Source organism: Notechis scutatus, chromosome 1 (assembly GCF_049901735.1).
Source record: "Notechis scutatus isolate UNSWTSFEM ecotype Mainland chromosome 1, rNotScu1.2, whole genome shotgun sequence".
NCBI classification, from domain to species: domain Eukaryota; kingdom Metazoa; phylum Chordata; class Lepidosauria; order Squamata; family Elapidae; genus Notechis; species Notechis scutatus.
Genome location: NC_142009.1, coordinates 75,494,570 through 75,506,921, shown reverse-complemented (window position 1 = coordinate 75,506,921; position 12,352 = coordinate 75,494,570). Strand labels below are relative to the sequence as shown.

Genomic DNA, 12,352 nt, shown 5'->3' with positions numbered 1-12,352 from the left:
GCTTTAAACTATCCTCTGAAGTGGGAGGGAAACAATCAGAAGGCTAAGATAAAATTAAAAGCTCAAAAATAAAAGGGAATTAAGGCAGCAAGGAAAGCTCACCCACAGAGGGTGGTATAATGGAAGGCATATAGAGTACAGGCAGACTAATGAATAGAGAAATTTTAATTACAGATAAGCCACCTTTAAAATATTTTTTAAATTTAATATAGAGATTCTAGTTCTTCGACGTGAGCTAGAAAAGACCCAAACCTAAATATTTCAAAAAGTAAAAAGCACCACAGATTGCTGCAGTTTTTTTTTAAAAAAAAGAAAAAGAAGAAAGCAACAAGTAAAAATTATTTGGCAAAAAAAACCCAAATACAATTAATTGTATATTGCCTGATAGTAGAAAAAAAAGTCTTTTAAAAAACCAAATCTTAAACTATGAAAGTCTCCCTAACTTTTGCACTGCAGTGAAACTAATAATGTGATCGTTAATTTTCTGGAGTTCATAGTTCTGATTTTCCAGCATTTTTTGCTTCAAGATGGCAATAGGTGGTGTGGTACTAGTCAGAAAACCTGGCACTTCACCCTCTGCAGTTTGCTTAATAAAACACTATAATTAGACAGTGCTTATTCATATATGCAAACTATGCATACAAGCAGTGGGAAAAGTCTGAAGAAAAAATTACCCTGGATAATTAGAAGTAACCAATTTAACAGTCATGTCATGTGGCATAACCAGGAGAAGAGCAGACATATAAATACAAAATGGCAGTCGGCTGCTTGATTTCTATGAACAATCTTCACCATCAAATAGATGGGAATAGAAGTAGAGAAGTGTCATTTTTGGGAATCTGAAGGTCACAGTCCTTTGAGAGACATAAAGAACGCGGCCAACACAAAAACCTAAATTTATTTCAGTTTCATATTAGTTCAATTTCAATTAAAAAGGTCAGCTCAAATTAATGAAACAATTCAGTGATTGGACTTTTACATTCAATAAACGTGCTCTTTGGTCTCACTGATAATTGTAATTTTTCAACATTTCTTCAAGCTACACCAAGGGCTGCATCTGTGGCTTCTAGGAGCTGTAGGCAGCCTTTGAGACTCAGGTTGTAGATCCAGACTATAATGGGATTGCATTTATAACAGCACGTCAAAAATCCCACAGTGGAAAAATCCCAAGAGTTCAGAGTTGATAAGGAGGGACCAGGCTAGAGGGCCATATCTCATCTTGGAGAACATTCAAAACTGTGGCTGAACTCCAGGTACTGACCTGTCTACTATCATTCTCTCTGCAGCCCTGAAGTTTGATGAGTGATCCAGCAGCTCGATCCACCACCGTAAGGCACAAATCCATATGCTTCACTGACTTGTCCTTTGTTAAGGCCCATTCCTGGAACATAAAGCAATGACACAGAATTACCCCCCACACGTACACATCCTGCCTGAAATCATTCCATCTCTTTTCATCCTACCTTTTAACTACCCAATTTTTATTTTGTGGGGGAAACTTATTTAATAATGAAATGTTGAAGAAGTAAAAGGGAAAGTTAGAAATCAAATACTTAACTACTTTTTCAGAGCAGCTTTTTTTCCTTAACATTTCTAAATATGAAATAACACAGTGGGGGTTCTAGCATTAAGTTAAAGGACATTAAGAAACAAGTTCAAGGACAGAAATCTTTTATATTACGTATTACAAAATAAGGCATTCTAAAATTCTCTAGCAATGTTATACTTAGCTTTGATTGTACAATTCAAACAACCTTATGTTTATTAACACTTCAGAAAATATATTTTTAAAGTTTTAACTTATTTAAGCCATCATAGTGTTACCGGTAACAATTTTTGATTTATATTGCAGTTAATATCTGTGTTTCACATTATTCGCATCTCATAATCAGAGGTGGTGTTCAGCAGGTTCTGACCAGTTCTGGAAAACCGGTAGCGGAAATTTTGAGTAGTTCAGAGAACCGGCAAATCCCACCTCCGACTGGAGATTTTACAGTATCCTTCCCCTGCCACGGCCACCAAGCCACGGACACAGAACCAGTAGTAAAAAAATTTGAATCCCACCACTGCTCATAATGCAATAAAATAATTACTGGGGAAGAGGGAGTAAATGTCTGACTTCATTTGACACTGCTGGTAACTTGCATTACTTTTTTTTCCTTTGGGGAAAAAAAGTCAAATAACATTTTTGGGGGGATGCTTGATATTAGATCAGAATATGTTTACATTTACTATATTCACTAGATCTGTAGCAATCTTTAAGCTTAACTAGAAATAATTTGTCATATACCTCCATCTGCTGGTGCTATGGCACAACAGCACTCAGTTATCATACTTGCCAGATAAGACAAGCCTCATCTCGCTACAGAAAACAGAAACCCAGACAGAAATCTTATGTCATGCCCAATTTCTCCATCTATCCCAAGTCAATTTAAATTTGCCACTCCAAAAAACAAACTGGAGTCGATCCTTCTACCCTCAAATAAACATCTGTGAATGTGATCTACTTCTATATCTGTGTTTTTCACACACACACACATGCCACACTCTAAAAGAAGGGAGAAAAATAAATCAATGCATCTTAATTGAATAATCAGCTATTTGGTTAACATTAATCTCCCATAAAATAAAATACCCTATGTATAAAATTGATTCCCATTTACACACACCGATGATGACCCAATTTCACACAGAAGAATGAAGAAAAATATTTAGCAGCACCTTCCTCCCTCCCTCTTTCCAGCCAAAATAACAGGAGGAAGGAAGAAGAAGAGAGAATAGAAGAGAGAAAAAGAAAATGGAGATGTGAGGAGGGTAGGAATAGTAGGAACTGAAAAGGGAGGGAAATAAACAAGAAAGAAGTGCTCTCTTGATGTCAGAGGCCAGGCAGGCAGCAGGGATGAGCCTCCAACTTAAGGAAAAGGCATCCAAGCTGCAGCCATTTGCTCTTCAGCTTCTGCTCTTCTTCTCAGAAAATGCAAGGAGCTGTACTTCCCCTTCATAAGAATTCATAAAGGGAAAAGAGGGGGGGGGTCTTCCTCCAGAGTAGGTCACTTACCTATCTTTCATTCGGAAAAGAAATAAATCCATGCAACTGAGAAGGGCAGGTCAACTAAAATACTTTTTCGTATTTCATTTCTCTTCTGTGTTTCTTCTTCTTTCAGTTTTAACCTCTATTTTTTCATACCTCTTATATTAAACATTTTCTAAAGTTTATATTACTAAGGTGATAGTATGTATATGTGTGTGTGTGTACGTATGTATATGTACAATATATATACAACACACACACTCACACTCAATGGTCCTGAATGGAGGGATTTACAACTTGTGCCCGAAGTTACAGATATTGAGACGTCCACGGTCATACGATCAAAGTTCAGGTTGAGATGTTACAAAGAATTAGGACTCAAGTTGATTTTTTTTACTCCCATTTAAGAACCAAGTGATGATTTTTTGAAGTACTATTATGATGCTTACCTGATTTCCCCCAGCATTATGACATTCATAAACACCGACAACGCCATCTGCAAAATGGCCTAATGTGTCAAGGCAATTGGTTCCTTGCTGCAAAGCCCCAAAAGCTATGTCCTGGTGATCAGGTACCCTGAGGAGAGGGAAAAAGAGAGGGACTTCTTAATTCTAATCAAAATGCAACTTTAAATACTTATTCTACTTGGTATCAATGTTAGATATGCATCTACGCAATTCAATACATTTTTCCCGAGTTTCAGTTTTACTCAGTTTCTCTCACCAAGTCCCCAAACTTCCATTCTAAGCTCCAGAAGAGCTGGAGATCTTGAGAGCAATGATATAGAGTAGTCTGCAATTACAACAACAGTTTCTCAATCAGCAGGTCCTCAAACTTCAATGGATTTAAAATCACAGTTGATAAAGAAATGATTTATTTATTTATTAAAAAAAATTATAGCCACCCAGCTCACACATGGGTGACTCTGGTGGCTTACGACAACTTCGGGCGGCTTACAAGGTTATTTTAGCATACAATTAATTCTGCCACAATGTACTTGCTGATTAAGCTATAAGAAAATTATATTGTATTGATTGGGTTAAACATATTACCTTCATTAAATAAAGGAATGTAAATAGAACTAACTGCACATGATCATCAATGCTATTTGTTTTCTCAATGGTGTGGACCCAATCTTATTCCCACCCTGAAAATTACTTCCTCTTCAGGAATTCCCACATTTAGGAGATAGAGAAATGATGAGGTTAGATTTAAGGTTATGCAAACACTTCTATCATCTGCTTTGGCTTTTCATATCACTACTGTACAATCAAGATTATCTGGTTCTATCATCAAGGTTTCCAATGAGTCAACAACTCTCGGAGGAAAAAAGGGATGACTAACAATGCAGAAATGCTTCCTTTCTTCAAGCCCCAAATCTGACTATGGCAACCGACTGATTTGGCTGCCGAAGAACAACCCTCTATGACACATGGGCAAAGGGCAGTCAGAGCTTGTCTTAGGCTGATATTCCCCACCTAACCATGCTGCAAGTTATGAAGACATTAGATCAGACAGAAAAGAGATTAGAAGTGTGAGAATCAAGGATATAGCTTATTGATCTATTAGATTCAGTAAGTCCTATGGATGATAGCAGGCCCCAGTAGAAAGAGATATGAACCAAAGTTTTCAGCTAGGATGAAAATATACCAGAACTATTTGCAATCCTGCTGAGCTGTTGCTAACTGTGAAAACATATTTTTGCAAACTATGCACTTAGATGGATAAGTTTAAAACGGGAAGAATGAAAGTGTTGGAAATGAGGAACTGAAAGTAATGTACACAGGTGTTTAAGGAAAGTGAGTTAGTGAAGTTGTGAAGCGTGTATGTGGTTAGAAGAAAAGTATAAAAGATAGGGTTGGAGATCAGCTTGGGGCCCTTTGATTTATGGCAGTCCTTGCAGGACCTGCTGTATGTCATTGGACCCCATTGCAATGGCTTATTAATGTAAGAGTATTAATGTAAGAGTATTACTGCTATTATATCTTTTATATCTATTCATTTCTTATGTTCCAAATTATTAGAAACAATAAACCTCTGATCTTAAAGTAAGAATTTTTGTTTGTGTTGCTGTCTGTTTCCTATTGGTCTTTTTTTATGGCAGAAGGAAGGCCCAGAAGACAAAAAAAAAAAAATCAGACTATATTTATCAGTCTGGCATCAGTTAAAATAATTTTATACAGGAATAAAAACTTACCTCAATTCAGGATATACATTTTCAAGGTACCACTTGAATGGTTTGCAGTTAAGTCTCTTTCTCAACTCCATTCGGCTTTGAATACTATTGAGAGAAAAAGCTTTTCATTGCATCTAAAAACTACCCCAATCGAAAAGCTATTTTTATGGACAACCTATTATTTAAATAAGAAGCTGGCAGCTAAGTATTCTCTGCAACTTTCGGACCTCAATTCCCATCATTCCAGCTGCCCTAGCCATTAGCAAGCAGAAGAAGTCCAAAACTGGGCAGAGTACCGTCTTGCCTTCTTCTGATTTAAGCAAAGATTAAAGATAAGGTTGTGTGCTTATTTTAATACCATTAATTTCCACCCTGCTGCTTCCAGAAAATAGGCTCAGATAGCTGAAAGAAATAATTGGACTTACTTGCCATAAGGTACATTTCTGGCAGAAGGCACTGCTGCATAATAGAAATTTTTGTATTCATCCATCCAGACTTCTGCTGCTCTGCGTGTATTTCTGGAAATAATTTAAGGTATTAATTTTGTTTCCTGGTATTTGTTTACTCCTTTAAATAGCGAAAAGCCTTCCACTTTAAGAACACCACTATGCAGAATAAGTTATCTTTCAAAAAGCACAACAATTTGTTGGCTTTGTATTCTTTAGCTCCTTTCTTCAGGATTTGTGTTTGTGGAAGGAAAATGGTATGAAGGATCACTGTATTTTGGCAATGAGTCCCTACACTTAAGACTACAGAGTACATCTAGCACTGTTCCGTACTCCAAAACCCTGGCTAAATAGGAGTCATACTCATTTATCTTGTACAGAGGCACAGTCTCATTTTTAAGACATAGTTACCTTATGCCTTCAGGACATCTGTGCTCTCAGGACAACTCACATGAAAAAACAGATTATGTAATCTTTTCTAGACGCTTCATCATGTCTCCCCAAAACTATTGAAAGAAGTGGGACTAGAAGGGCTGCAGTATTCCACTTTCCCTGATATGATTCTACCTTTTAAAGTATATCAAGCACATTTCTGGCTATTCAGAAGAGTTCTCAATCTCCGATTCCCTTTGTTCATACCTACTACTTAGCAAGCCCCAAATCCTAAGACTTCTCTCAATAGGATCCTTTCCAGATTTGTCAAAGTTAGCTCCCAGATTTCACTAGCCAAATACCATGTTATTAAGCAATTTGGTAGAAAGGCTAATGTTTAATAATTAAGGTACATCCATACAAAGTTTGATTATATGTTGGAGATACATTGATTCTTTCTCTAAAAAAAAATTGGAAGAAACTGCTGGATCACCAAGGAATATATTAACACATGAATGGCATACAATAAATGTATCTGGAAACAGTTTTCAAACTTGAAAAAATACTATATACTAGATCATACATATGTAATGATCTAGACTATAGCAAATCCTTTTTATAATTATTCATATTATATAATATATGCTATATATATGTGTTAGGTATAACATTGATACCAAATATGGTTTGGGTGAATAAATATATAAAACTTAGATATCATGGTTTAAGTGCTTATCACTTTAAGCACAATGCTGCAGGCAATTAGCCGATTAAGGGTGCGGTTAGAAGTTACAATATAAGGAAGCATTAGAAGCTGGAAAGCTTACTGCGACTAACTGTGTCTTACTGTGACTAACTGTGATTACTGACTGTGAGTGCCTGTGACTGAACTGTTCTTGTTTGCTACTGTTTGCTGATTTACTGCGTAATTCTACTGTTCTACTGTTTGAACTTCTTGCTGAATATCCAGCGATTGTTCCTCTGGAGAGAGGCACCAGAGGAGGAGAAGATATCTTTATCGGCTGATAAAGATATTGCAAGGACTATTAACTTGGACTATACTAGTGAGTCTTACTGGATGGAAATACTGTGAATGACTTAATGGACTGAATGATAATGCTTTAAACTCTAAATGGATTAAAAACTATTTAAACTACAAACAGTGTTTGTGTTCAGTGTGTGTATACTCTGGGGCCCTTCCACTCTCGTTGGCTGCCTGGCTTGACTACTGCTGCAATACTCTGCTAGGGGTTAATCCCCAAACCCTAAAAATATGAATAATTATAACAAAGGATTTACCATAGTCTAGGCCCGTGATGGCGAACCTACGCAGAGCCATTTGTGCTGGCACGCAAGCAGCAGGCAAACTTACCTTACTGCGCATGCGCACGCCTCACAGCTGATTTTTTTTTCTGGTTGGTTTGAGGCCTTTTTTGGCCTCCCAGAGGCTTGGAAAAAGCCTCTGCAATTCTCAAACTGAATTATAGGCCCGCTTCATCACTTCCTGCAATACCAGAAGTGATGAAATGGGCCTATAATTCAGTCTGAGAAGCCTTGCAGAGGCTTTTTCCAAGCCTCTGGGAGGCCGAAAAAGGCCTCAAACAGGTAAGGGGGTGAGGGATTGCTAGCACATGCGCAGGGGGCATGGGGAGGGGCACGTGCATTGCATTCTGGGTGCTGGCACACAAGTGAGGGCGCACTGGCAATTTTTGGCACAGGAGCCCAAAAAGGTTAGCCATCACTGGTCTAAGCCATTACATTGTTCTGACAGTTTGTCTCCAATGTTAACAATAATGTTGAAAGTTTTCAAATTAACTATCAAAAACCACATGTAAGCTTTTGCTGCCCAATAAAGCATTTTTATAATGTAGATAAATAATTTATAATTTAGATAAATAAGTAAAAAACTTTTTTTACATTTCTGATGATGGGTATTGTTTTGGTTATGGACTTGGTTTTGTTGTTTGGTGAAAGACCCCATCTCTTGATTATATTTGCTAACAACCATTGATGTGACATTCTTCCTAGCTGCTGTGCATGTTAAGTTTTGTATCTATGATGGAAATTTGTTTTTAATTTATTTTCAGATTGTTTGCTACCTAGAGTCACTTGCTGAGATAGATGGCCATTTGGATTGAATGAGTAAATCAATCAATCAATGTTACTGAGACTTAAATTTACCTTGCAAAAACAGTCCCACTTCCTCCTGGAAAGGTATAAGGATGTTGCTTGCGGAAGACATGACCAACTCGGCTACATGGGATGATTTCAAGACTCCCACCGCATTGCCACACACGAAATGAAATCTCTGCATTCAGAAAATAACCAATACACAGAATAGTTTTTCCCCACATCTTCCTACCGTGTTTCTCCAACAATACGGCCTCCACCAATAGGAAGGCCCAGCATGATTTCTAGGCATGAGGTGAAATTAAGCCCCGCCCCCAAAATTTAAGCCTATTTAAACCATGCGTTTCCCCACCATTTCTCACATCGTTTGTTAGAACTCCACAAGGTGAAGAGAAATGGGGGGGAAGGGCGGGGGGGGGAGAAAACTTGCCTTTAGGAGTGCCCTGCAGGTAGCCTAGGCTAGAATACCCCGATAGCCGATAGAAGGTCCCTGAAGGCAGAGTCCCTAGCCGCTTCAGGATGTGGCGTGGCTACCCGTGTCCCCTCACCTTTAGGGCAGTCTCTTTTGGGCGATGGAAGCTCCCCAAGTACAGTCACCAGCCACTTCGATCGGCCGGTAGATGTGGCCTCGGGACGAGCGCACACACACACTCCTCGCCCCGAGGCCGCTTCTACCGGCCGATTGAAGTGGCTGGTGACTGCACTTGGGAGCTTCCATCACCCCAAAAAGACTGCCTAAAGGCGAGGGGACATGGGCAGCCACAGCTCGCCCAGAAGCGGCTGGGGACTCTGCCTTCAAGGGAGCTTTCGTCTGCAGATAGAAGCGGCCTCGTGGTGCGGGGAGTGTGTGTGTGCGCTCGCCCCGAGGCGGCTTCTACTGGCCGATCAAAGTGGCTGGTGACTGCATTTGGGGAGCTTCCATCGCCCCAAAAAGACTGCCTAAAGGCGAGGGGACATGGGCAGCCACAGCTCGCCCAGAAGCAGCTGGGGACTCTGCCTTCAAGGGAGCTTTCATCTGCCGAAAGAAGCGGCCTCGTGGCGAGGTACGTGCGTATGGGCTGCTCTAGGTGGGGGAGGAAATTAAGTCATCCCCGAAAAGACGGCCTAGCCGTTTTTTCAGGGGTCAAAAAAAAAATACGGCCCAGCCTTATTTTGTGAGAAACACGGTATGCATCCTTCTTTTCCAGCTAACACGAATACATTTTTTTTTAAAAAAAGGGGGAAAATCCCCTGCTTTTAATTGAAAAAATGGGACAGGAAATCAAGTTCACCTTTTAATTGAAAAATGAAGCACATTTAAATTAAAAATTTCAGAACACTATGAAGTTATTATATTTCTCTATCTGGGCCACTTTTTGTATTTGCAGTTCAAAATCCAGTGTTTAGCAGATAACCACAATACGGACATCATAAAATTACTTGGATTTTATATGAACACCTAAGTGCCAGAATGAGAAAATGAAGTTGAGATTTATGATTAAGCATAAAATCACAAATGCTCCTAAAGTATCAGTTTCTAGACTAATAAAACAAAATTAGTTTAATGTGTTTAAAGAAAATACCCCAATGATGAGTACTCCTATTAACTACATGCCCTACTTTTAAGTATTTAAAATGCATGGAATATCTTTATAACCTTGTTAAATAAAACACTTTGACAAGTATTTTAATTAACACAGAATTTATGACTTTTAAAAAGATAAAGATCCTGTGTCTGCTTTCTTCAAACATTACCCTGACTTTCTACTTCATACTTTTTTAATAGAAAAGTTTAATTTTACAATGGAGCCCTGTTGTGGCTGAATATTTGCCAATAACTTAGTTTAAAATATTAACTGCTGCTTTAATCCATTCCAGGCAGAGATCTAAAGACATGAACTGACTAAAATGAGGCTAAGATTTGCTAGCCTTCAAAAACAATGCTGTAAGTAAAAAATGCATACCTAGGTTTTCTCCACCCCATACATCCATCATCATATCATACTTCCCCAACTCTTCAAAATAAGGTTTGTCCATCACAAAAAGTCCACCAGCTATCATTGGTGTTCTAAAAAGAAGGAAGAGGTAAAGTGCAGACAAGATACATCATATAAAAAAACACATTATATCTTAAGGTTCCAAATGGGTATTTTCTGTCCATATTTAAAACTATTCAATTCCTTTTTAGCCATCTATACTTATTGCTCCAATGGAAAACTCTATCATTCATTCATGAACTCAAGGTTTATATGTGGTCTTAATTCCTTAGATGTAATTTTCGATGTATAAGATGTATAATTGGTTATAGGAAATTTCTGAAATGCTATATAGAATAATACACAATAATATCAAGTCATAATTATTCTGTACAATGTAAGTTGGTTCTCAAATAATGTTATCTCTGAATTATTTTACTAGCATTTTCAATAATAGATTCTCCCAATGATCACCATCCAACTTAAATAGACATTCTGCTTCCTTGTAACAGTCATGCTTTCAAGTCTATTTTTCACAGAATTTTATAGAATTATACAATTCGCTCCCAGTGAGAACAATGCACAACATAATTTTGTAGCAGTACCAATCTGGATACTCGCATGGGAAGAGAATGAATCCTTTTAATAATAATTTAACAATACTGGAGAAATTAAATTTCAGCCTATCTAAGTTTGATTATTAGTAGTAATATAAATTAATATAAAAGTATGAACACAAGATAAATATATATCTCTTTATCTCTCGTTGCACCTTTTTGGTTCCAGCACACTAATATGAGATCAAGTAACTCTCTGTCTGCTGATCTGGCCACCATGTTAATTAGAGAGCCTTGCATCATTTGTTCTCCTTTCCAGGCGTGGTTGCACAACAAGAAAGTAAGCCAATAAATCAAGGCTCACACAAAATAGATTTCAATTCCACACATGCTGTTAAACATTATAATTTGCTTTTTTGATAATGTATACAACTGCATGTATATCTTGTGCAGATAAGTGTTTCACTATGTATTATTTCCAGTAATAGTGTCATATAATAATGAATGTTAAGGAGTGTCAATGCAATACAGTTATTGTAAGGTACGAAAATGGCAGAAACCAGTGATGTCTGTCTTCAAGTATGCAGTATTTTGAAACATTTGGCAATACTGGGTTGTATGTTCTATGAGGTATCAATTTAATTCAACAGCAGCCTGCCAAGTCTAACTTTGGAGGCGGTAACCCAAAGCTGCACTTACTAAAAACAACAATATTGTTTTGAGAGGGGAAGGATGTTGAGAGGAACATACTTTATGGGAGCAACTGGATTTCCTTGCCGTGCTCTTCTTTGCTCAGGTGTCATGTAATCCCACTTGAATACCAGATTCCAATCAAAGCCTAAGAGATTGCAGGAAGAAACAGAAGGAGAAAAAGACCAAAGTCGCAATGTACATTCCTGGATATTAATACATGTCCCCCTTAACTTTTGCCTAGATATATAGTCATTGAGTTATGGATTGTAGATATGAAAGTGTTCAGATATGGTTTAACTCCAGGCTCAATTGCCCCGAATTTTACTGTTATATGACACTTTCAGAAACAGATATTATAGAAGTTAAAATGACAAGACAAATTTGAATGCTTTTCAAATAGAAAAGTGATATTTATCAATTTAAACATTAAAGTAAATAATGTCCACCTTATTAAAAAAGAAAACTTTTATTTCCTAATTCCCATCCTCTTTTACGAGATTACCACAAAAAAATATTCTTTACAATTTCAGCTTAATTTGGATTGCAAGAAACCCTGCCAGATTCCCCAGTTTTGAAATGTCAATAGGCAATCTGAATATTTATCCCGTTTGATTTTTGTGTATTTTGCTATACTTTAAAACTGTTTTGACTTATTTTGTGCTTGGAGGAAATCACAAAAGAAATCTGTGCGTAAGCAGCAGGTATCAGCTGATCTGATCAAGAGATGGCACTGAAGTCAGAAGCTCAAATCTGTGTTTCTTGTCTTCCCTGCCAATTCTTCTACCTCCAGTTGCTATTTCCAAAATTGTTATTTTAGCTTCTCCGCTCCCACAGCAGATACCATCTGACTACATTTGAAGGAATGGCAATCCACTGACACCTCCTCAAGCTTCATGGGAACCATCTGTTGCTTAAACTCCTCTTCTCCAAGAACTGTCTTTGGCAGAAACCACTTTCCAGCTATCATACAACATCAGAGTATAACAATGAGG

The 12,352-nt window shown here is 37.7% G+C and overlaps 1 protein-coding gene across 1 annotated transcript in view; it reads right to left on the bottom strand.

Moving 5' to 3' along the window:
• The window catches only part of GALNT2 (polypeptide N-acetylgalactosaminyltransferase 2), an 87,007-nt gene that overhangs the window by 3,625 nt on the left and 71,030 nt on the right, over positions 1 to 12,352 (bottom strand). The window contains exons 9-15 of the mRNA XM_026669469.2: positions 11,418 to 11,505; positions 10,099 to 10,202; positions 8,207 to 8,333; positions 5,633 to 5,725; positions 5,229 to 5,312; positions 3,481 to 3,607; positions 1,262 to 1,381 (exon numbers count right to left, since the gene is read on the bottom strand). Of these exons, the coding sequence (XP_026525254.1) occupies positions 1,262 to 1,381; positions 3,481 to 3,607; positions 5,229 to 5,312; positions 5,633 to 5,725; positions 8,207 to 8,333; positions 10,099 to 10,202; positions 11,418 to 11,505 (743 nt within the window). The remainder of the gene's footprint in view (positions 1 to 1,261; positions 1,382 to 3,480; positions 3,608 to 5,228; positions 5,313 to 5,632; positions 5,726 to 8,206; positions 8,334 to 10,098; positions 10,203 to 11,417; positions 11,506 to 12,352) is intronic.